Source organism: Chrysemys picta, chromosome 13 (assembly GCF_011386835.1).
Source record: "Chrysemys picta bellii isolate R12L10 chromosome 13, ASM1138683v2, whole genome shotgun sequence".
NCBI classification, from domain to species: Eukaryota; Metazoa; Chordata; order Testudines; family Emydidae; genus Chrysemys; species Chrysemys picta.
The window spans coordinates 12165246-12186636 of record NC_088803.1 but is presented as its reverse complement, the minus strand read 5'-3'; the positions used below and the strand labels follow the sequence as shown (position 1 = coordinate 12186636).

Sequence of the window (21391 nt, the reverse complement as noted above, 5' to 3'; positions counted from 1 at the left end):
GTTCCTAAGTCAATTAGGCACCTAAATCTTCCTAATCTTTTCAATCTCTTTTGTTCTTAAAGCCAAGATGTATTCTCTCTCCTTAACCCATGTCTGATTGCTTTATTGACACACTTAGTAAATTCCTATTGGTAATGTACCTTCTTCAAAACAAACAAACTTTCCAAAATCACAGATTTTCAACAGAGTTCAGTAGCAAAACAGGAAAAGGAAAAACAAGACTGAATTGGGGGGAAATGGGGGAGAAAGAAAAACTGAAAAAGCAAAGAAAAAATGAACATTGTCTTGAATAATAAGGACATGACTGCATGAGAAAGTTTTACCAGTTAGCCTGGGATAATTATACTGGTATAGTTAAACCAATATACTTATACTGGTAGCACTCCTTGTGTGGATACTCTTATTCCAGAATAAGAATGGCCTTTTTTTTTTCTTTAACTCAAACTAATCCCTTCCCAAGTGGCATCAGCTAAACACTTATACTAGAATAAGTGCATCTCCACCGGGAAGTAAACTGGCATAACTATACTGGCTTAAATTCACACCTTAGCTTAGTGCAATCTAACTTTCCTATGGAGACAACCCTTAAATATATGTGGATGCCAATATCAAATAAACCATTGATTTATCTCTGAAATGGGTGGAATTAAAATGACTTGGACATTTTCGGATTTGTTCCCCCTCCCAAAAACACACATTATTTTTTTGGCCAGCATGTGTTTTGCCCCCCCCCCCCAACCTGCCCAGGTGCCATCCCTTGTTCTGCCCCCATGCCCTTCACAGGACACATTCCCCTACATGTGTCCCGTGCACCCTGAGCTCTGGAAAGGGGTCATGCCTCTGCCCCCAGCTCCCAGCTGGCTCCTTGTTCTCAAGACCCCTGCAAAGGTGGTCTAGTCTCTTTCCATTCCCCCATCTGCACCGTGCTCACTCTGCTCACTAATGCCTTTCAGGGCCCAGGCTGGGGAATATAGAAGAGGGGAACGACTGGCCTTTATCATACTAGTAGAACCTCTTGTATCAGGGACTCTATGGCCCTCCAGCCCCTAGTGCTTCCCTGGCCTTGTGAAAGGGTTGGGATGGACACAGCACATGAACCTGTTTCACCCCATCTGCCACCCACTTCTGTCCCTGCCAAGAGGCAGAGGGAGAGAGGAGATGCAGTCGGATGCGGCAGCTGCCTACTTCCCTCTGCTGTATCCACGTGCTGGGGATTGCATTGCACTATCCCTAGTTTGGAGAATGCTCAGTACATCTTAGCTGCCCGTTGGCTCCCATCCTGGTCTCCTGCAAGGAAGGAGGCAGGACCTAGTGCCAGCAGCGCCAGAGCATCCAGATGGCTGGGCAGGTTCTACCCCTAATGCAATCAGACCTCCCCCTGGCCAGCACACCCTGCAGAGCCCCACCACAACTTCCCAGTGCCCCCCACCCCTTCACTGTCCAGCACTTCCCATCGCTTCACTGCCCAGAGTCCGCCCAGAGACCCACTGTCCCAAGCCCTGCCTCCCGGCTCCACTGGGAAGTGACTCTGTCTGCTGGGCTGAGTGAGGGGCATTCCAGCAGGGCTGCATGGGCCGTCTCCCCCTCAGCTGGCCCCAGCCCCACCCCCCCGCCCCCTGCCAGTCCCGGGAGCAGCAACATTTGATTTTTTTAGGTGTTCCTAGAATGCCGGCACCCCCAGGCACGTGCCTAATGGGAAATCCGGCCCTGGCCCCAACTAGTACCGGGTTTACATTGGCGCCAGTGGTGCCATGGTGCCTGGCCCACAATCAGAAGGGTCCCTGGCTGGCCCAATCCCCCGGCTGGCTGAGCCAGCCAGGAAAGCTGACCCCACCCTGCCTCTTCCCCAAAGCCCCCACCTCTGCGCCGCCTCTTTCCCATGGCCTCCGCCCCCCCACCTATTTCCACCCCTGCTCTGCCCCAGCCCCGCTCCCACTCCACCCCTTCCCCCACAAGCCCCCTCTCCTGAGTTACGCGTCCTGGGGGACTGCAGTAGGGGTCAGGCCCACACTACAATCACCGAGCGGCAGGAAGTGGAGTGACCCGGCCCCAACCTACTCCACTCCACCGGTGATTGCTGGGGGTTGGTTTCCCCCCTACCCCCCAAGCCTAGGGAGGAGATAGAGTGGTGGGGAATGGGCATGAGATGGGGAAGAGAAGCGGGGACTGGGGGAAAGAGGCAGTGGGGACGAAGGGGGTGGAGTAGGGAGGAGATGGGGCAGTGGGGAAGGAGCATGGAATGGGGAAGAGAAAAGGATGGGGAAGCGGGGACGGGAAGAAGCAGTGGGGAAGGAAGGGGGTGGGGTGGGGAGGAGATGGAATGATGGGGAAGGGGCATGGGATGGGGAAGACGAGACGCTAATGGGGGAAGCAGGGACGGGGGAAAAGGCAGTGGGGAGGAGATGGAGCGATGGGGAAGGGGTATGGGATGGGGAAGAAAAGGGGGCAGGGGAAGCAGGGGCTGGGGGAAAGAGACAGTGGGGTGGGGTGGGGTGGGGAGGAGATGGGGCAGTGGGGAAGGAGCATGGAATGGGGAAGAGAAGGGGATGCGGGGAAGCGGTGGCTGGGGGAAACAGGCAGTGGGGACAAAGGGGATAGGATGGGAAGGGGCATGGGATGGGGAAGAAAAGGGGATGAGAGAAGCGGGGACAGGGGGAAGCTGGAGCCCAGCATGCAGCATCCTCTTGGCAGAAGCTGGGGCTCCCCTGTTAAGCCGGCCCATCAAACCCTCACCTTGACAGGCCCCACCTCCTCTGCATCTGTACCACCCCAATGAGCCCCCCAGACTCCCTCCCCACTGAGCCCCAACCACCTGCACCTGGACCCCCATCCAAATGAACCCCACCCTGCACCTAGACCCCCCCTCGCTGAGCCCCAAACACCTTCACCTCGATCCCCTGCAGAATCCCATTGCCCCTGCACCTGGAACCCCACAATGAGCTTCTGTGCATCCAGATCTCCCACTGAGCCGCCCACACCCAGATTGCCCCACAGAGAACTCTCTTAACCCCACCTCGATCCCCCCACACTCTATCCCTCTGCACTTGGATCCTGCTGGCAGGCTGAGCCTGCTCACCCACAGCTGGTGCGCCTGGCCCAGGGGTCAGGGCCCCAGGGTGTTTCTGGGGCAGGCCTGGCCCTTCCACTGTGTCAGGGTCAGGTGCAGCCTCACTGCCAAGTCCCTGTCCCAGGATGGGGTGGGGGGAGGCTGCAGGGTATTCTCCCACCTCCATGCAACCAGTGGCCAGTGCTCCCCACTGCCATGTTGCAGCCTCCACATCTATTTATTGACAAATAAAAATTTGTAGAATTTTAAAATATTGTTCACAGAATGTTTAATTTTTTGGTGCAGAATCTCCTCAGGAATATGGGGTGCTGTGCAGCTGTGATGGTGGGACTGTGAGGAGGGTGGTGGGACGTGGGGAGGCCTATGGGTAGGGGCACTGGGTGAGTGGTGTGGTATTCAAGATGTTGTGCAGTTGTGGTGGGAGGCCAGTGGGGGAGGTCTCTGGGAGGAGTGGGGGCTGGGCATAGACGTCTGTGGTGGTGGTCTCTGGGTGAGAGGGTGCTGGGCATAAGGGTGGGGCACTGGGCAGGGGGTGGTGTGGTGTAGGCCTGGCCTCAAGGGAAGGGGCATGCTGGCAGCACAGGGCTGCGCAGGCCAGTGTGCGTCTGGCAGCTGCAGGTTTGTAAACAGTGCCCTCCTGCTGGGATGCACAGAGCGGGGTTGCTCCCGCCATGCTGTGCCTCATTGCCCCCAGCCCGCCCTTCACTCTGGAGACTGACCATCCCACCCCCCTGCATCTTCCCCCATGGGGGCCCACAAATATGTTTGGCACCAGGCCCACAAAAAGTTAATCCGGCCTTGGCCCCAGCACGCAAAGGAGTCAGCCCGATTGGACACAATCCCATTTCCCCAGGTTCTGCCCCCAACTGCACCCTATACACCATCCGATCCGGGTGAGTCTTGGGGCATGGACCAGCTGATGGACTCCACTGCAGTGGAGCAGCCGTAACTGAGTTCTCCCAGCCGCTCTGCAGTGTCTCAGTTCAGCTACGTTGGGAGCAGTGCTGACACATCCAGGAGAGAGCAGAGAAGCGAGGGAGAGCAGGAAATGCACAAGCAACCCCTATGCCTGGTGGGACAGATGCTGCTGCTATTTCCAAATCGGTGTGGATTTCCCATCAACTCAGGATGCCTCCCGAGCACCACTGAGGTCCCCCAATCTCACTGACTGGGGTGGATGAGTCGGTGCATGGGGACACGGATGGGTGAATGGATATCTCCTTTTGGTAAACAAGATCCTCTGCTGGAAAAGACACAGATCCTGAAATCCAAACGCAGGGGAAACACCCACTGGTCCTGCTCGGTGATGGGAATTTTAGCATCTGGAAACCGAGCAACAAGTGAGTCAGGGCCTCAGGGTTTGCCCTCAGGATAGATAGGGTTGACTCAAGGGTGGTAACATTTACCTTCGATCCTGAGTGTGAAGCAGCGACCTCTCTGCTGAAGGTGACTGGGTCTGGGGAGCGGGATCTAACCCCTCCTCTCAGTCTCTGCACGCTCTCACTCACTCTGCAGGATGTCTCCAGGCTCCCAGTGGAGCTTGACTCTGTGCATTAACTGAAATGCCTCCAGCTCTGGGTTCTTGTACGGTTAATAAGAAAAAGGAGCCTCCCCCTATGTCTTTCTGCTTCAGGGCTCCCCTTTGAGAGTTAATGATCCCTTTGAAATTGCAGGGATTTGGGGAGTTAATTATACATGTCCTGTTAACTCAATGTAAACATCAGGGCTGAAATCACTGGCATGCTGATATCACTCCAGGGGAATTTCCTTTCAGCACTGGTGTGTATGGGGGAATGAGGAGTAAGTAGCCAGCCCATCGGTAACCACACTTAGCCCTAGCAGTAGTGTAACTATGCCCATGAGCTGCAAAGGACTCCACAATGGAAGAGAATTATCTGCGTCCTCCTCTGACACTGGTGGAAACTGAGGCACAGAGAGAGGGTGGCAGTGGCTGCCTAAAGTTACAGAACAGGTCAGTGACAGCCAGGAATAAAAGCCAAGTAGCTTTCAGATTGCCTCACTCCTTGTTCAGGACACTAGCCACCGGGCTACGCTGCCCTTTGGGTGCCAGCGGGCAGTTCACGGGATGAGAAATTTAGACTAATGAGAGTTACTAGGAAAATAGATAGATAGATAGATAGACAGATAGATAGATAGGGTTGACCCATAATTAACAATAAGTATGATCTTGTGGTTAACACACCAAAATGAGACTAGAAAAAAATGGCTTCCATTCCAGCTCTGTCGCAGACTCCCTGTATGACCATGGGCAGGTCCTCTGTGGTGAGATGGAGGGCGGCAAAACTCATTACCCATTTGGACATCTAAGTGACCATATTTTTCACAGTGCTCATCAGTAGCTCCCCATGGAAATTCAATGGGATGCGGGTGCCTAATTCCATTAGGCTTCTTTGAAAATCACAGCCACAGGGCTGAATCCTGCTTCGCTCACTCTGACCACTGTAAATCAGGAGCCACTCCTCTGAGGTCACTGTGCCCGATTCCGTTCTCACTTACACTGGTTCAGATCTGGAGTAACGCCATTGAACCCCATGCTGCTCCACCAGCTTCAAACTGGTTTAAGTGAGAATTGGGCTTAATAGCAAAACATCCATTGACTAGATAATATTCAGTCCTGCCATGAGTGCAGGGGACTGGACTAGATGATATCTCAAGGTCCCTTCCAGTCCTATGATTCTGTGAGAGCAGAAGAATGAGGGTGCTTTGTAGCCAATCAGAACTCAATGTCCTAGGTCTCTCCTTCTCAAGGTATTCTCCTTGATTCATCAGTGTCACCTGCCCCGGTGTTCAGCCCATGTACAAAAACCTGTGCTGGTGTTGCCAGACACATAGACAGATGTGACCCATTGGCTTGAATAGAGCTACAGCTTTGTATGTTGTATTCCCAATAGACAGAGTCTTTTTTTTCCCAGAAAATTTCAATAAAACCAAAAACATTAATAGATTCAGATTCCCGGGTCAGAAGGGACCATGGTAATCATCTACTTTAACCTCTGACCTCCCATATAGCATAGGCAAGAGAACTTCCCCACAATAATTCCTTGAGCAGTTTGCTTAAAAAACACCCAATGTTGATTTAAAAATTGTCAGTAATGGAGAATCCACCACACCCCTTGGTAAGTTGCTCCAATGGTTAATTAATCACACCATTAAAAGCGCACAGTTTGGAGGCAAGTGTTAGCTCAGTCTATGTCTGTACAGCAGCTGGCACAAAGAATGGAAGCTGGTGCTGGGTGAGGATAGCTAGAGTGGGAATGAAGATGTTTGGGGTTACTGGGGTCTGGGCAGGGGTATCAGAAGTAATTGGGGATGTGTGGGGGCTACTAGGGGGCTAGGTGGGGCTATTAGGTTTGATGATGATATTTGGGGGCTACTGGGGAATGGGTGGGATATTGTGTTTGATGGGGATATTTTGGGGTTACTGGGGGCTGGGTGGGTATCTGTGGTTAGCTGGGGATATATGGGGGTTACTGGAGGTTGGATGGAGGTATCTGTGGTTAGCTGGGGATATTTGGGTGTTACTAGGGTTAGGGGGATATTGGGTTCAATGGGGATGTTTAGGAGCTACTGGGGGCTGGTTGTGGGTATTGGGTTCAATGGGGCTATTTGAGGATTAGTGGGGGGCTGGGTAGAGGTATTGGGTTTGATGGGGATATTTGGGGGTTACTGTGTGCTGAGTAGGGGTATTGGGTTAGCTGTGGATTTGGGAACTAAGTAGGGGCTGCACAGGATTGTCTGAGGTTAGCTGGAATTTGGAGGTAGCTGTGTGTTGGGTGGGATGTCTGGGGGAAGCTGGGGGATAGGGAGGTTGTGTAAAGTATTTGGTTTTAGCAGTTTCAGTTCCCTTTCAATGTCATTGACTCTCCCATTGTTCTTGTGTTAGGAGACAGGGAGAAGACAAGCTACATTTCTGACACCTTCCATTATTTGCCTATGTTCGTTACTGAATGGCATTTGGAATGAGATCAAATGTCGGTGCATGTTGGGTGTCTAACTCGAGCAGGCTCCTTATGAAATCCAGGACAAGATAGTGATCTATCTGTATACACACCCCTCTATCTATCTCTCTGACCATCCATCTGGCCATGCTAGGTACTTACATGTTCCTCACCAATTTATTAGATGAGGATGAGATGCTAATAACCTACTCACATTGAGTAGCACCTACCTCCATCTGGGCTCACATTGATTTCAAAGGGATAATTCCGGGAGTGCAGTCCTACTCAGAGTTAATAGTTTACTAGGTGTCTAGAGAAACTATCTTCAGGTAGTTAAATCTTTGGAGGCTGTTATCTATTGTTCTACTCTGTGTTAGCGGTGGAGCTAGTGATGTATTGGGGAAGTGGAATTATATTGGATATGGAGATGGCAACCTGAAATACAACATGACCCCAAGGCGGGGAATTGGAGGTGACATCTGTGTCAGGATGAGGCAAACCAGACATTCAACGTGATGGACAAAATCAGTGTAAACATCTAACTCAGCTCAAATGGAATTGGTTTGTTGTATGTCCATGTGTGCCAATGTTGATTTCCTCATCCTAGGATCTGGATGACAATGTGCCTCAGTTTCCCTCCACTCATAGATAGTTGGGTGGACATGGTATCTGTATTCTGAAGCCTTTAGTCATTTGTGTTGCTCTTCTCTGGACTTTCTCCAATTTCTCCATATCTTTCCTGAAATGTGGTGCCCAGAACTGGACACAATACTCCAGTTGAGGCCGTATCACTGTTGAGAAGAGCGGAAGAATTACTTCTTGTGTCTTGCTTACAACATTCCTGCTAATACATCCCAGAATGATGTTTGATTTTTTGCATTAGTGTTACACTGTTGACTCATATTTAGCTTGTGGTCCACTATGACCCCCAGATCCCTTTCCACAGTACTCCTTCCTAGGCAGCCATTTCCCATTTTGTGTGTGTGCAACTGATTGTTCCTTCCTAAATGGAGTACTTTACATTCGTCCTTATGGAATTTCCTCCTATTGACTTCAGACCATTTCTCCATTTTGTCCAGATCATTTTTAATTTTAATCCTATCCTCCTAAGCACTTGCAACCCCTTCCAGCTTGGTATCGGCCGCAAACTTTATAAGTGTACTCTCTAGGCCATTATCTAAATCATTGATGAAGCTATTTAACAGAATTGGACCCAGGACCGATCCCTCTGGGACCCCACTTGATACGCTTTTCCATCTTGACTGTGAACCACTGATGACTCTGGGTACGTTTTTTCAATCAGTTATGCACCCACCTTATAGTAGTTCTATCTAAGTTGTTAGGTTTCAGAGTAGCAGCCGTGTTAGTCTGTATCTGCAAAAAGAAGAACAGGAGTACTTGTGGCACCTTAGAGACTAACAAATTTATTAGAGCATAAGCTTTCGTGGACTACAGCCCACTTCTTCGGATGCATATCCGAAGAAGTGGGCTGTAGTCCACGAAAGCTTATGCTCTAATAAATTTGTTAGTCTCTAAGGTGCCACAAGTACTCCTGTTCTTCTTTTTATCTAAGTTGTATTTCCCTAGTTTGTTTATGAGAAGGTCATGCAAGACGGTATCAAAAGCCTTACTAAAGTCAAGATGCACCGCATCTACAACTTCCCACAATCCAGAAGGCTTGTTACCCTGTTAAAGAAAGCTATTAGGTTGGTTTGATAAAATTTGTTCTTGACAAATCCATGTTGACTGTTACTCATTACCTTATTATCCTCTAAATGTTTTCTTGGTTATTTACTCCTTTATCTTTCTGAGTATTGAAGTTAAACAGACTGGTCTGTAATTCCCTGGATTGTCCTTATTTCCTTTTTATAGATGGGCACTATATTTGCCCCTTTCCACTCCTTTGGAATCTTTCCCATGTTCAATGACTTTGCAAAGGCAATTGCTAATGGGTCAGATGCCTGTTCAGTCAGCTTGAGTATTCTAGGATATATTTCATCAAGACCTGGCAACTTGAAGACATCTAACTTATCTAAGTAATTTTTAATTTGTTTTTTTTCAATGGCCTTGATGTTTGCACTGTTTTGACAAACAACATGGTGTTAATTTTCCCATGAATTTAAACGAGATCATTATCAGCCGCCTCCAGGGAGAGACAAGCAGCAGCAAGAGCCAGTCTGAGGCTGCTTTCCCCTATAAATCCTGTAAAAATAGAGCAGGGTATGAATCAGCCTAGAGCAGCCCATCCTATCCCGACAATGTAGTTGTCTCTGCGGAGTGAATGAGATTGTCTGAGATAGCAGAGTGAGGATGGAAATCAGATCCCATTCTCTACTCCCAGTCTCTCTCAACGGAGAGATCGCTGCTTCATATTGAGGATTAAAGGTAAGTTGGATAATTTCTGGACAAAGCCCTGGAAATTTTATGATGGAAAACTTGACCTATTGGGAAGAAACCCAACCTGATCTGCCCCGCAGGAATGCAATTTGCAGGGGCAGTCAACTTTCTGTATCACAGCCCATTCTCCCCTGAGCTGAAACCTTGTAGAGACTGTCTGGGAATAGTGAGTTACAACAGCTCATTTCGGAGCAAGGACCCAGCACAGAAGTCGCCTGCAGTTCCACAGTAACACACATCCACTGGACTGTAGTTTGGGCTGGATTGTGTTCCCGTTTTATCTCTTTCCCCTTTCCTCACCTCAGCAAGGCCTTCTCTCTCTCTTTCTCTCTCTCTCTCTATCTCTCTATGACATCTCATAATTCTCTCAGGTGTCTTCCCTCACTTTCTCAACTCTTTCTCAGGCCTGTCTCCAGACCCTCCCAAATGGAGGTGCTAAGATTTGTCATGTTCTCCTGAGCCCAGCCATGTAAGGTCTGAGTTGTCTCCTGTTCCCACCTCTGTGATTGCTGAGGGCTCTGAACACCATTCAGGTGGGCATCCATCCGCTCCTAGGACCAGCACACTGTAATGATGAGTTGAAAACTTTAGAAATTAGGAAGCAGGGAAGCCACCCTTTATCTCTTTCCCGTAACCGAGCAGTTAGGGCACTCTCCTTAGAGGGGGGGGATTCCCCTGTTCAAACCCTTTATATGTACTAAGTATAAAAGAACAACACAGCATGTCTATGCCTATGAGTGTTATTTAAATATTTAAATAAATGGAGATATCCTATCTCCTAGAGCTGGAAGGGACCTTGAAAGATCCCAGCCCCCTGCCTTCACTAGCAGGACCAAGTACTGATTTTGCCCCAGATCCCTAAATGGCCCCTTTAAGAATTGAACTCACAACCCTGGGTTTAGCAGGCCAATGCTCAAACCACTGAGCTATCCCTCCCCCCCATTTGCTTCACAATGGCCATGTGCCCCCTGAGAGAGCTGAATGGTAAAACAGAAGGCTCGTGATCTGGTGTGAATTTATGGGAGAGGTTTATTCAAGCGATGAGGGAATCTTGAAGGGTCAGCAAGGAGCTCAGGCACTGGACAGGAGGTGCCAGCATTCATAAAGGCGAATTAGATGCTCTGCATTCCGAGAGCGGGCCTAGGGACCCCAAAAGCTGGGGTGGTGACTGGACTCCAGACAGATCCAGGGGCTTGGATTCCCCTCACAGCAGGCTGGTGGGCAGCTGGCAGAGGGTGCCTGACCATATCTGTGACAGGTGGTCAGAACTACAGTTGTGAGGGCCATATAAGAATGAATAAATACACACAGTTACACTAGCGAGGTTACCAATGTACAAGAGAGATCAGCTTTTCTGCTTCATGAAACAGGCCAATAATTAACTACATGGGGGGAAAAAATACCTCATACATATGATTGTCACAGACCCGGTCAGGCTCACCGTGCTGGCAGACCACCAGATTGCTGGGAAGGAACCCAGTCACTGGATCTTTGGGAATTTTAAGCCTTATGGGTCTCGACAAAGCCTTGGCACTGTCCTGGCCTCCATCTAAGACTCCTGTGAAATGATATGGCTATTTCCTGCCATGTCTTTGGGAGACCTTATTGAATTAAGTTTAAGTATCTTCCATTGTATGAAATTAATAAATTATGTATTGTTGTGGGCTGGGCTAGTTTGTAACCTCTCCGGGGGTGGAGGGGAGATGTGACAGACGTGAGACCTGGGGGTTCAAAGGAATGTATTGAACAATGGGCTGGACAAGAATGGACTTTGGGGACCAAAAACATTAAGTGGTTTTCCTGGGGAATGGTGAGGGGGGAAAGAATGCAAATTCTCCACTTTGGGTTATTCAAAAACCCAGCCATTTGAAGCTATGTCCAAGGAGAGGGTGATCATCTGCTGATTACCTATTCTGTTGAAGTCCAAAGGCCCGAGCTGAATAAAGACTGAGCTGCCCAGTTGGGATTAAGGTTCTGAATCTCAAATAGTTTTATGAGTCATAACCACTGGGAACATCCACTTGTGGGTTCTGAAGGATTGACGCATACCAGACCCCATGGTCAGGGTAGATTCTGATAAGCTTTTTAGCATGCATGTTGTCAAGGCTCCTTCCCCACTCTGAACTTTAGGGTACAAATGTGGGGACCTGCATGAAAACTTCTAAGCTTAACTACCAGCTTAGATCTGGTCTGCTGTCACCACTCCCAAAGTGCTAATTCCCTTCCCTGGGTAGCCTTGAGAGACTCTTCACCAATTCCCTGGTGAATAAGATCCAAACCCCTTGGATCTTAAAACAAGGAGAAATTAACCATTCCCCTCCTTTCTCCCACCAACTCCTGGTGGATCAAGATCCAAACCCCTTGGATCTAAAAACAAGGAAAAATCAATCAGGTTCTTAAAAAGAAGGCTTTAATTAAAGAAAAAGGTAAAAATCATCTCTGTAAAATCAGGATGGAAAATAACTTTACAGGGTAATCAAACTTAAAGAGTCCAAAGGAATCCCCTCTAGCCTTAGGTTCAAAGTTACAGCAAACAGAGATAAACACTCTAGCAAAAAGGTACATTTACAAGTTGAGAAAACAAAGATAAAAACTAACACGCCTTGCCTGGCTGTTTACTTAGAAGTTGGAAATATGAGAGACTTGTTCAGAAAGATTTGGAGAACCTGGATTGATGTCTGGTCCCTCTCAGTCCCAAGAGCGAACAACCCCCAAAACAAAGAGCACAAACAAAAGCCTTCCCCCCACCAAGATTTGAAAGTATCTTGTCCCCTTATTGGTCCTTTGGGTCAGGTGTCAACCAGGTTACCTGAGCTTCTTAACCCTTTACAGGTAAAAGGATTTTGGAGTCTCTGGCCAGGAGGGATTTTATAGTACTGTACACAGGAGGGCTGTTACCCTTCCCTTTATAGTTATGACACATGTAGGATTTATTATTATTCATTATTATTATTATTATTATGTTTTTTCTGTAATGTGCTTGCTTATAAAGAGCTGTGGTAATTTGTAACTGCTGGCAATTATGGCCTTTCATAGCCTTTGGAGAGAAAACAAAACACAGACACTGGCCTGTTTAGACAGTCTGGCTTGCTGTGGATATCAGAGTGAAGGCAGGAAACTTTGCAATCTGGAAATACCCCGTTAAAGAGAGAGTGAGGTGAAGGTCTCTGGCCAAAAGAGGTGATGTCTGGGAGCCAGGAAATCTTTAAGTGGATGCCCTTGGTGGACCACAGAGAGGGGAATATAGGTGCAGTTACCCTGAACTATGACAACTATGAGCTGCAACCATATGGCTCAGCTGCCGGGTCCCTGCTACCAGTGCTGTCAGGGTTCCCTCCACACTCTGAACTCTAGGGTACAGATGTGGTGACCCGCATGAAAGACCCCCTAAGCTTGTTTCTACCAGATTAGTTTAAAAACTTCCCCAAGGCACAAATTCTTCCTTGTCCTTGGACGGTATTGCTGCCATGAACCCTAGATGCATCCTTCCCAAAGGGGCCCATCTGTGTTCAGCTAGGGGGCATCCCTTTCCTCCTTGCCTCATTCCATTCCTGCAGCAGCTTCCCTCCTCTTGAGATGGTGAAAAATGGCCACAGAGAGAGAGGAAGTAGAGCAGCTTCTGCCCTTTATAACCTTCTAGTCTCCTCTGTCTGGTGGCTCCATACTCATCCTCAACAGGTGACCACAGAATCCTACCAGGTGACCTCATTGCCAGCAGACCACTCCCCTGTTAAACTAATTCCCCTGGGCAGTGGTCAATAATTTGTCTAGGGTGATTATATTTCAATGGCCAGGCACTCAAGTCAATGACCCTTTTCTTACCTTTTTACCACCCACCTTTGGAATTTCAGTCTAATGTGGAGGCAAACCAACAACTGAGAAGGAAAAGGGCTGCAAATTCAAAATGGATTTTGAAGCTTGGTAAAGATACAAACCAAGAGTTCATCATCTCACGCAGAATTCACACACTGTACAGAGAGAGTTTCCAAATCATCACAATGATATTGAAAAAATGTCCATTAGGGGAGTTTAAATTCTCTGATATAGCAAGAACCCAAGCTTGATGGATCATTATTTTGGGGAATTTCTATGGCCTGTGTTGTAGAGTGGGTCAGACAGATGATCACAATGGTCCCTTCTGTCTTTGGAATTTATGAATCAATTGCTCTAGGGCCATTCCTGTGTTCCTTAGAGTCTTAAATGTTTCAGTTACTCAATCCTAGAAGATAATTTTCCTTTTTGAACAGTTATGTATTTGAACAAATGAACCTTTATCTAACTTAAGAGGAGAGCGAATTCTTCCACTCTTTGTTGTTGTTGTTCTCCCTTCCTAGGTATATGTGATGAAGAAAGAAGAAGGGGGAAATCAGACCTCCATCACAGAATTCATCCTCCTAGGATTTGGGAGTCTTCCTGAACTGCAAAATTTCCTCTTCCTGCTGTTTCTAATGATCTATGTTGTGACCATGGCTGGGAACATCCTCATCATTGTGTTAGTTGTGGCTGATCAGCATCTTCACACCCCCATGTACTTCTTCCTGGGGAATTTGTCCTTCTTGGAGACCTGCTACACCTCCACCATCCTGCCTAGGCTGCTGGCCAGTCTCCTGTCTGGGGACAGAATAATTTCTGTTGGTGGCTGCATAATGCAGTTTTATTGGTTTGGTTTCCTAGTGACCACTGAGTGTTACCTGCTAGCTGTGATGTCCTATGATAGGTACTTAGCGATATGCAAACCCCTGCACTATGCAGCCTTAATGAATGTCAGGTTCTGTATACAGGTAGCAGCCGGATCTTGGATAAGTTCATTTGTGGCCAGTACCACCATAGTATGTTTGATGTCACAATTAAAGTTCTGCGGCCCTAAAGAAATTGATCATTTCTTTTGTGATCTCATCCCAGTAATAAAACGTTCCTGTGATGACACCAACCTGATCACACTGCTGAGTTTCATCCTCACCTCCATAGATGCACTGTCCGCATTTCTATTAACCGTGACATCCTATGTTTGTATCATCACCACTATTCTGAGAATCCCTTCCACTGCTGGGAGGCAAAAGGCCTTTTCCATCTGCTCCTCCCACCTCATTGTGGTGACAATTTTCTATGGGACTATAATCATTGTCTATATGTTACCAGACGCTGACACACTGAGAGACCTGAACAAAGTGTTCTCTGTCTTCTACACCATTCTAACTCCTTTGGTCAACCCCCTCATCTACAGCCTGAGAAACAGAGAGGTCAAGGAGGCCCTGAGAAAAGTTTGCTCTAGGTATCACATGTTTTAATGCATTGGAATAAATCGGTCTGGATTTATTAGCCATGGCACCGTTTAGGACACCTCTAACTCTGGCCACTGACAGCAACTTTGGCTGTGGAGTTAGTATGGGGAATTTTTTTACCACTCCTCCTCCTTAATCCCAGTCCAGCTGGCTGCATCTCATCGGTTCAAGGTTCCACAATGTAGTGTGAGAATCAGAGCCTTGTTCCTGAAGCGATACCATTCAGATTGATGAGCCTCTTGGCAAAGTAAGTTATTACACAATATGGGCAATGGTAGTAGAAGCTGGCTCTATTATTTGCAAAACCAAATGCCATGTGTAGAAATGTGGTTATGCAGAATAAAGCATTGGCATGGTGGGGATATGTTAAATGGCCTAAAAGAATCATGTGCCCCGTTCTAATCAGTCTCACCTAATCCCCTCATTTGAAAATCACAGCCTAGGAGTCTTCCATTGATTTCAGTAGACTTTGCACAGATCTCGTGTATTGAAAATGGGCCATATAGGATCAAATGTATCTTAAAAATCAAAAAGAACAGGTGTACTTGATGCATCCGAAGAAGTGGGCTGTAGTCCACGAAAGCTTATGCTCTAATAAATTTGTTAGTCTCTAATGTGCCACAAGTACTCCTGTTCTTTTTGCGGATACAGACTAACACGGCTGCTACTCTGAAACCTTAAAAATCAAAACAGTTGTAATTTTTACAATAGCCATGCTAACTGTAACTCTTAACCTGGAATGCTTCATATCTGCTGTGTCCCCCTTCCTAGAGCTGGTTAGAAAATGGTAAGTATTTTCAATAAAAAAGGCCAAAAACCAAAATCCCTTTTTTCCCCTCAAAAATGTCCATTTTTATTTCTGTCTCTTTATTTATCTTTTTTTCCATTTTGCCTTTGGAAAAGTGGGGAAGGAAGAAGGAAATCAATAGCCAGAAAGGAGGAAAACCTCAAACTAATCAATATTTTATTTGCAAGAAACAAAAATGTTCAGAGCTTTTAGTTGTTTGTCTTTGTTTTTGTCAAGGAAAGAGAACATGAAAATATTCACAAACGGTTTTGTTCTTTAGAAAGGCAATTTTTCATTGAAAATAAAGTTTCAAATGACATATTGTGACCATCTCTAAACCTTGTATTATTTATCTGTCTCCTTTTAATAGTCTTGTAATTAAATATTTTTTCATATCAACACACTGAATTATAAGTTCATGAATTTATAATATATGCATATTAATGAGTAATACCACATTTAACTAAATAAAACCAGTGGCGTCATCCAGGGTAAAGATGGGTAAACTCTGTTCACCCACTTCTCATTTGGGGTATATGGAGTTTAGTTTAAGTTAGTTTACTCACTTCTTTTTTTTACCACTATACCACTGTTAGGACCTTGTCCAGCAATGAATATTAACACCAACGGAGAAGGATCTTGGGTTGTAATACGAAAGAAGAGAATAAAGAATCTATATAAGCAGATTCCATGGTTGTCACTCTGAAACCTAGATTGTCTGTGGGGTCAGTGTAAAGCAAAGGAAACTGCTATAAGTATGGATAAGCACTTTTTTTTGTCCAAATATCAGCAAGTTCAACCATCAATGGGATTTCTGGTCTGTTACCCTCCAGTGTTTAAGTTCTCAGTCATTTACAAAGGACACCTGTGTGATAGCACAGGCTTTCAGCTACATTAAGGCAAGTATCTATGCTATACCAAGAGTCCCAGACCATTGTGATATCAAAGGTAATTCAACCGATTATCACCATTATTCTGCAGCTAATTTGCAGGCAACAATTTCACGGGTTGTATGAGTGAGACTGTATAGATGGTGGATTACTTGGCCCAACTGCCAGAATTCTTAGAGAAAGAGCTTTCACGTACTAGCATATAGATACATCAGTTGTTTTTAAGGTAGCTATGGCTGATGAAATTCACCTTCACATATTTTTGGAACTAGCTACAGCAATCTCTGAACCATTAGAGATTATCTTCAAGATCTCATGGAGGACAGGTGAAGTTCCTGTGTGTATTATCTGGGAGTGTAACTAGACCAACAGCAGTGTTTTGAAGCCACAGTGGTCAGGAAGGCCTACACCAGGCCAAAAGGGCATGATTTTATTCTCTAGATGCATATCCTGCTACCAATACCTTCATGGGGTGAAATACCAGATACCAAAGGGCTCTTTAATCTAGCAGAGAAAGGCAAAAACAAGAACCAATGGCTGGATATCAAAGCAAAAATGTTCAAATTAGGCATAGTATTTTTAAAAGTGAGGTTGATTAACCATGGGACAAACTCCCAAGGGAAGTGATGGATTCCCCCATCTCTTGGTGTCTTCACATCCAGACTGGATGTGTTTATGGCACAAACCCAGATTATGGGGCTCAGCACAAGGATTTCAAGGTGAAGCTCTCTGGCCTGGTGTTATACAAGAAGGTAGATGAGATGATCGCATGACACCTTCTGGCCTTAAAATCTAGGAATCCATGCCTTTGTCATTTGGAGGCTAGGGCTGGGATTTCCAAAGGAGCCTATAGGAGACTGGGATCTCTTTTCATATCCTTCCTCTGCCACAGATTTCTTGTATGACCTTTGGCAAGTCACTGTCACTGGGATTTTCCACGGGGCCCAAGAGGGCAGGGCTTCCTGGAAACTGGGGCCTGATCCAAAGATCACTGAAGCAGGGCTAGTTGAAAATTTTCCTACTTTACTGTTCGTTGAATGAAAATTGGGCTTTTGCCTGAATACATTTTTGTTCATGAAAAGTATCTGGTTTCCAAGGATTTAAAACCTAGTCCTATCTCCCTTCCTCCCACTACCTCCTGGGTATTTCCACTTACATAAACCTTTTTCCCTGTATCATCCTTTGCTGCTCTCTACCAGATTATTTTTAAGGCATTGAAATTCAGTGGGATTTGGGCCTTTAGACCTCTTTGAAAATCTCAGATGACTCTCCACAAAGGGGCCTCATCTTAGAGCCCGTTGGAAGTTGGAGCTGGTGTACAAGATGGATACCCACTCCATAATTTGTGTACCCTGTAGACAGACCCTGGAACCTGGTTGCATTGTAAGATACTGCTTTTGACCTCCTCAGTACTATGTGGCCTGGGATCAGCTTATCTGAGAGTCCACCTCTCCCCCCATGAACCACTGCAATAACTGTGAACAACAGAAATTCTGATGCTAGATATCCCTGAGTGTAGCAGGGAGGAGGTGGCTGGAGGGGATTCTCTGCAAAAGCATGGGAGCTATGGAATGTCCTCCACTCCTGTTCTGAAATAACCCCATGATATATCAACTCCTAGGGTGCTCTCAAAGGCCAAATTGTTTAGCCAGCTGTTTGGGGAGCATTGAGATGAGAGGGCTAAGACATTGCTTGTTCTATTGAGGTATCATTAGTATCTTATGCCTAGGTGATGTTTGGGAGGAGCATTTGAGGGAGGCTGAGATATGAAAAAAAGGGAGGATTCTGATGATCTAGTCTGACCTCCTGTAAAACACAGGCCAGGGATCTGCCCCAAAATAATTCCTAGATTATTTGTGGCCTTAAGGCATCGCCACAGTCAACTATTAACATCCTCTCTGCTTTTTGTCCTTTCTTCTGGTGCTGACCTGGATATTACGTAACAATGTCAGATGACTCCCCCTTCTCTCCAGACCCCCCAACCAAATACACACCCCAGAAAAGAAAATTAATTCAATCTAAACAATTCAAAACCAATATCCCTTACCCAAAACACAGAGTTGGTTTTGATTTTAAACCCCAAAAGGGAGAAGAGCCAGAGACTCCATTAAAGCTATGAGGGACTTAGCAATTCCTGTACATTTTATGTTGAAGTTGCCCAGACACTATGGTGAGGGGCCATAGTATACATCCCTGCGATTCACACTGAAATCTTTGCAAATCAAGAGACAAGGTTGTCAATCTGTGTGGTCCCACAGCCAAGGTGTTACATTTCGATGGAGGAAGCCTGGGGGCTATTCCCAGCTATGCCAATGCCCTATTTAATGACACTATGGGAAACAGATCCCTTCTCTGTGCCTCTGTATAATAGGGATAATGATACTGGCCAGGCTGTGTAATGTGCTTTGAGATCTACGGATGGCAAACGGTCTGTTAGAGCTAAATGTTATCATTAAAGGCATGGCAACTTATTTCCCATTTTCTTGGGCTCTTGACACATGCATAGCACATATGGGAAAAGGAGATTTCCTTTGGGATTCAAATGCCGCTGGCATTGGCTTTGGTGTTACACTGTTCTAACAAACAGCACAGTGTTAATTCCCTTGTGAAGGTAACTCTAAGTGCTCACCAGTAGCAGGGCTCAAGGGAGAGCCCAGCAGCAGGAAGGGCCAGAGGAGGCTGCTGTACCTTATAAACCCTGCAAGAATGCAGAGCAGGAGTTGTATAAGGGTTTGTGTGGTGCAAACAATCACGCTGGGCGCAGGAGAGAACCAACCCAACAGCAACATGTAAGAGTCTCTGGAGGAACTGAGAGGGCAAGTCTGACAGGAAGACCAGATCCGGTCACAGTTGATGGACAGGTCATTGCTTCCTGTTGAGGATTAAAGGTGAGTGTTGCCAGTCTCAGGGCAATCCCCCAGTATCTTCCTTGGACACAACCATTAATCTGAAAGACACTACTCTTGTCAGTGTCCTCGCTCTCTGGGAGCTTTGCCTGAGTGAGGACTTTAGCATCTCACCTTGATGTATGTCTTGGGAAACTGATGAAACTTAAAAGAGATCTGTCTACATACACACACACACCTACCTATATATCTCTTTATCAATTCCTTTACACAGCCATCTATTTCTCTAGCTATACCCTTACACATCTATTTATCCCTCTATTGAACCACTTAAACAATCCCCCTCTATATCCCTAATAATCCCTCTATCCACCCCTTACACATTTCTCTCTCTTTCTATCCCCTTAAACATCTATCTACCCCGTAAACACCCTTCTGTCTGTCTATCCATCATCTTACACATCCCTGTCTATCTGTCCTTCACTCTCCTGCTCTCTGCCCGTCTCTCTCTCTCCCTAACATCTAATCTCGTTCTCAGGGAACTTTCCACCTCAGTTTCTTAGCCACCTCTCCAGACTTTCTTGTGGGGCTGATTCCTATGCATCTCCTCAGCCCAGTTTTGGGAGATGACACAAGTCTGCCACTGAGTATCTTCTCCCTGGATTGCAGAGGTAGTTAAGGGCATGCATCATTTCTTTGGCGTTACTGAGCACCATGTAGGAATGGGGTGTTGTTACCTTAGATTTATCTATTCCCAGTTAGTAGTTCAACGATAAACAATAAAACCAACCTGAATTCTTTAAGGTTTGAGCCTCCAGGGCGGGGATGGATAATTTAGGTTACTGGAGCACTGGGAATGGCACAATGAGCAAAACAATTAAAAGCTTTATTTAGAATAAACTGGTTAGCTAAAGCGAGCAGGTATTGCAATATAGTCACATGTGGGATTTTATACGCACACTCTAAGATGAAATGACACCATTCTGGGGTGATGCTTTCTCCCACCATATCTTAATGGGCATGTCTAATGTAAAATTAGACTATTACTGTTCATGTAATCACTTATAATCATGCCCCTTGATTAACTAACATTCAGTCTGCCTTTTGCCATACCTGTATTTCTGCTACCATAGTTAACTATTTCCTAGTTTCTCATTGTTTTTTTATAGTAAACATTGTCTTAATTAACATCTGTGTAATTCCCATATGAAGAGCTACCAATATGGATAGCATTTTCAAAACCACTAGCATTTATTTAAAAGACTCGTCAAAGCCAGTTAAGACCAAAACCTACTTACACCAGGACCAGGGGTTCCACCCTAAGATATTTCTAACTTGCCTTGAGTTGTCCCCCTTCACTTTACTCATATTTTAGAAAGCCTCCTTGGCTATTGTCGCGCCTGTTTTTTTAGGAAAGTGCGTTTTGGATCTGCTTACATTTCAATGCCTTTCTGTAGAACATAAACATGCATCATTTCTATAGGCCACCTAGTAAATTGGCATTGCCTTGAATAGCAACTGGAAATCCTTACAGATTAGGAAGCAGGGGCACCTGTGTAACAAACGTTGCCTGGCCATTTATTGCTCCATCTCAGTTTTTAAGAGGAAGGATACTCCAGTGATTACGGCACTCGTCTGTCATTGGGTGACTTGGGGCTTGTACACACTAGTGCTTACTTTGGTATAATTTATGTCGCTCAGGATGTGATTAAGTCACCCCCCTGAGCATCATAAATTACACCGACCTATGTGCATGGGTGGCACATAATAGGGGCTGAGGGAGGATAAGCCTCTCTAAACCTCCGCTGATGCTCCCTGCCAGGCATGAGCCACAGTGGGGTTCAGAGCCTCCGGGTGGCTGGGGCACAGGGCGGCTTGGACGGGCAGGCACTGGGGCCGGCTCAGGTGGGTAGGTTGGCTGGGGCTTAGGGCGGTTCGGGTGGGCCAGGGCTTGGGGTGGCTTGGGTGGGCAGGCTGGATCTCTCCGGCTGTGGAGGGTGGCTTCGGGCTCCTCTGGCCCCTGGGAGCGAGAGTGGGTGGGGTGGGGTAGTGGTGGGACCTAGGTGGAAGGGGCAGGACAGGGGGCTAGCCTCCCCAAACGGGGGGAGGAGGGGATTCATGCGCCACCCATGCCTAAGCACCAGTGTGGACAACGTTATGTCA

At 46.6% G+C, this 21391-nt stretch overlaps 1 protein-coding gene across 1 annotated transcript; it reads left to right on the top strand.

The window, feature by feature from the left end:
- Positions 1 to 13766: 13766 nt before the first annotated feature.
- On the top strand, positions 13767 to 14711 carry LOC101952377 (olfactory receptor 6N1-like). Its single transcript, XM_005310421.2, has one exon. The coding sequence runs from the start codon at positions 13767 to 13769 to the stop codon at positions 14709 to 14711; it is 945 nt and encodes a 314-aa protein (XP_005310478.2).
- Positions 14712 to 21391: the final 6680 nt, after the last annotated feature.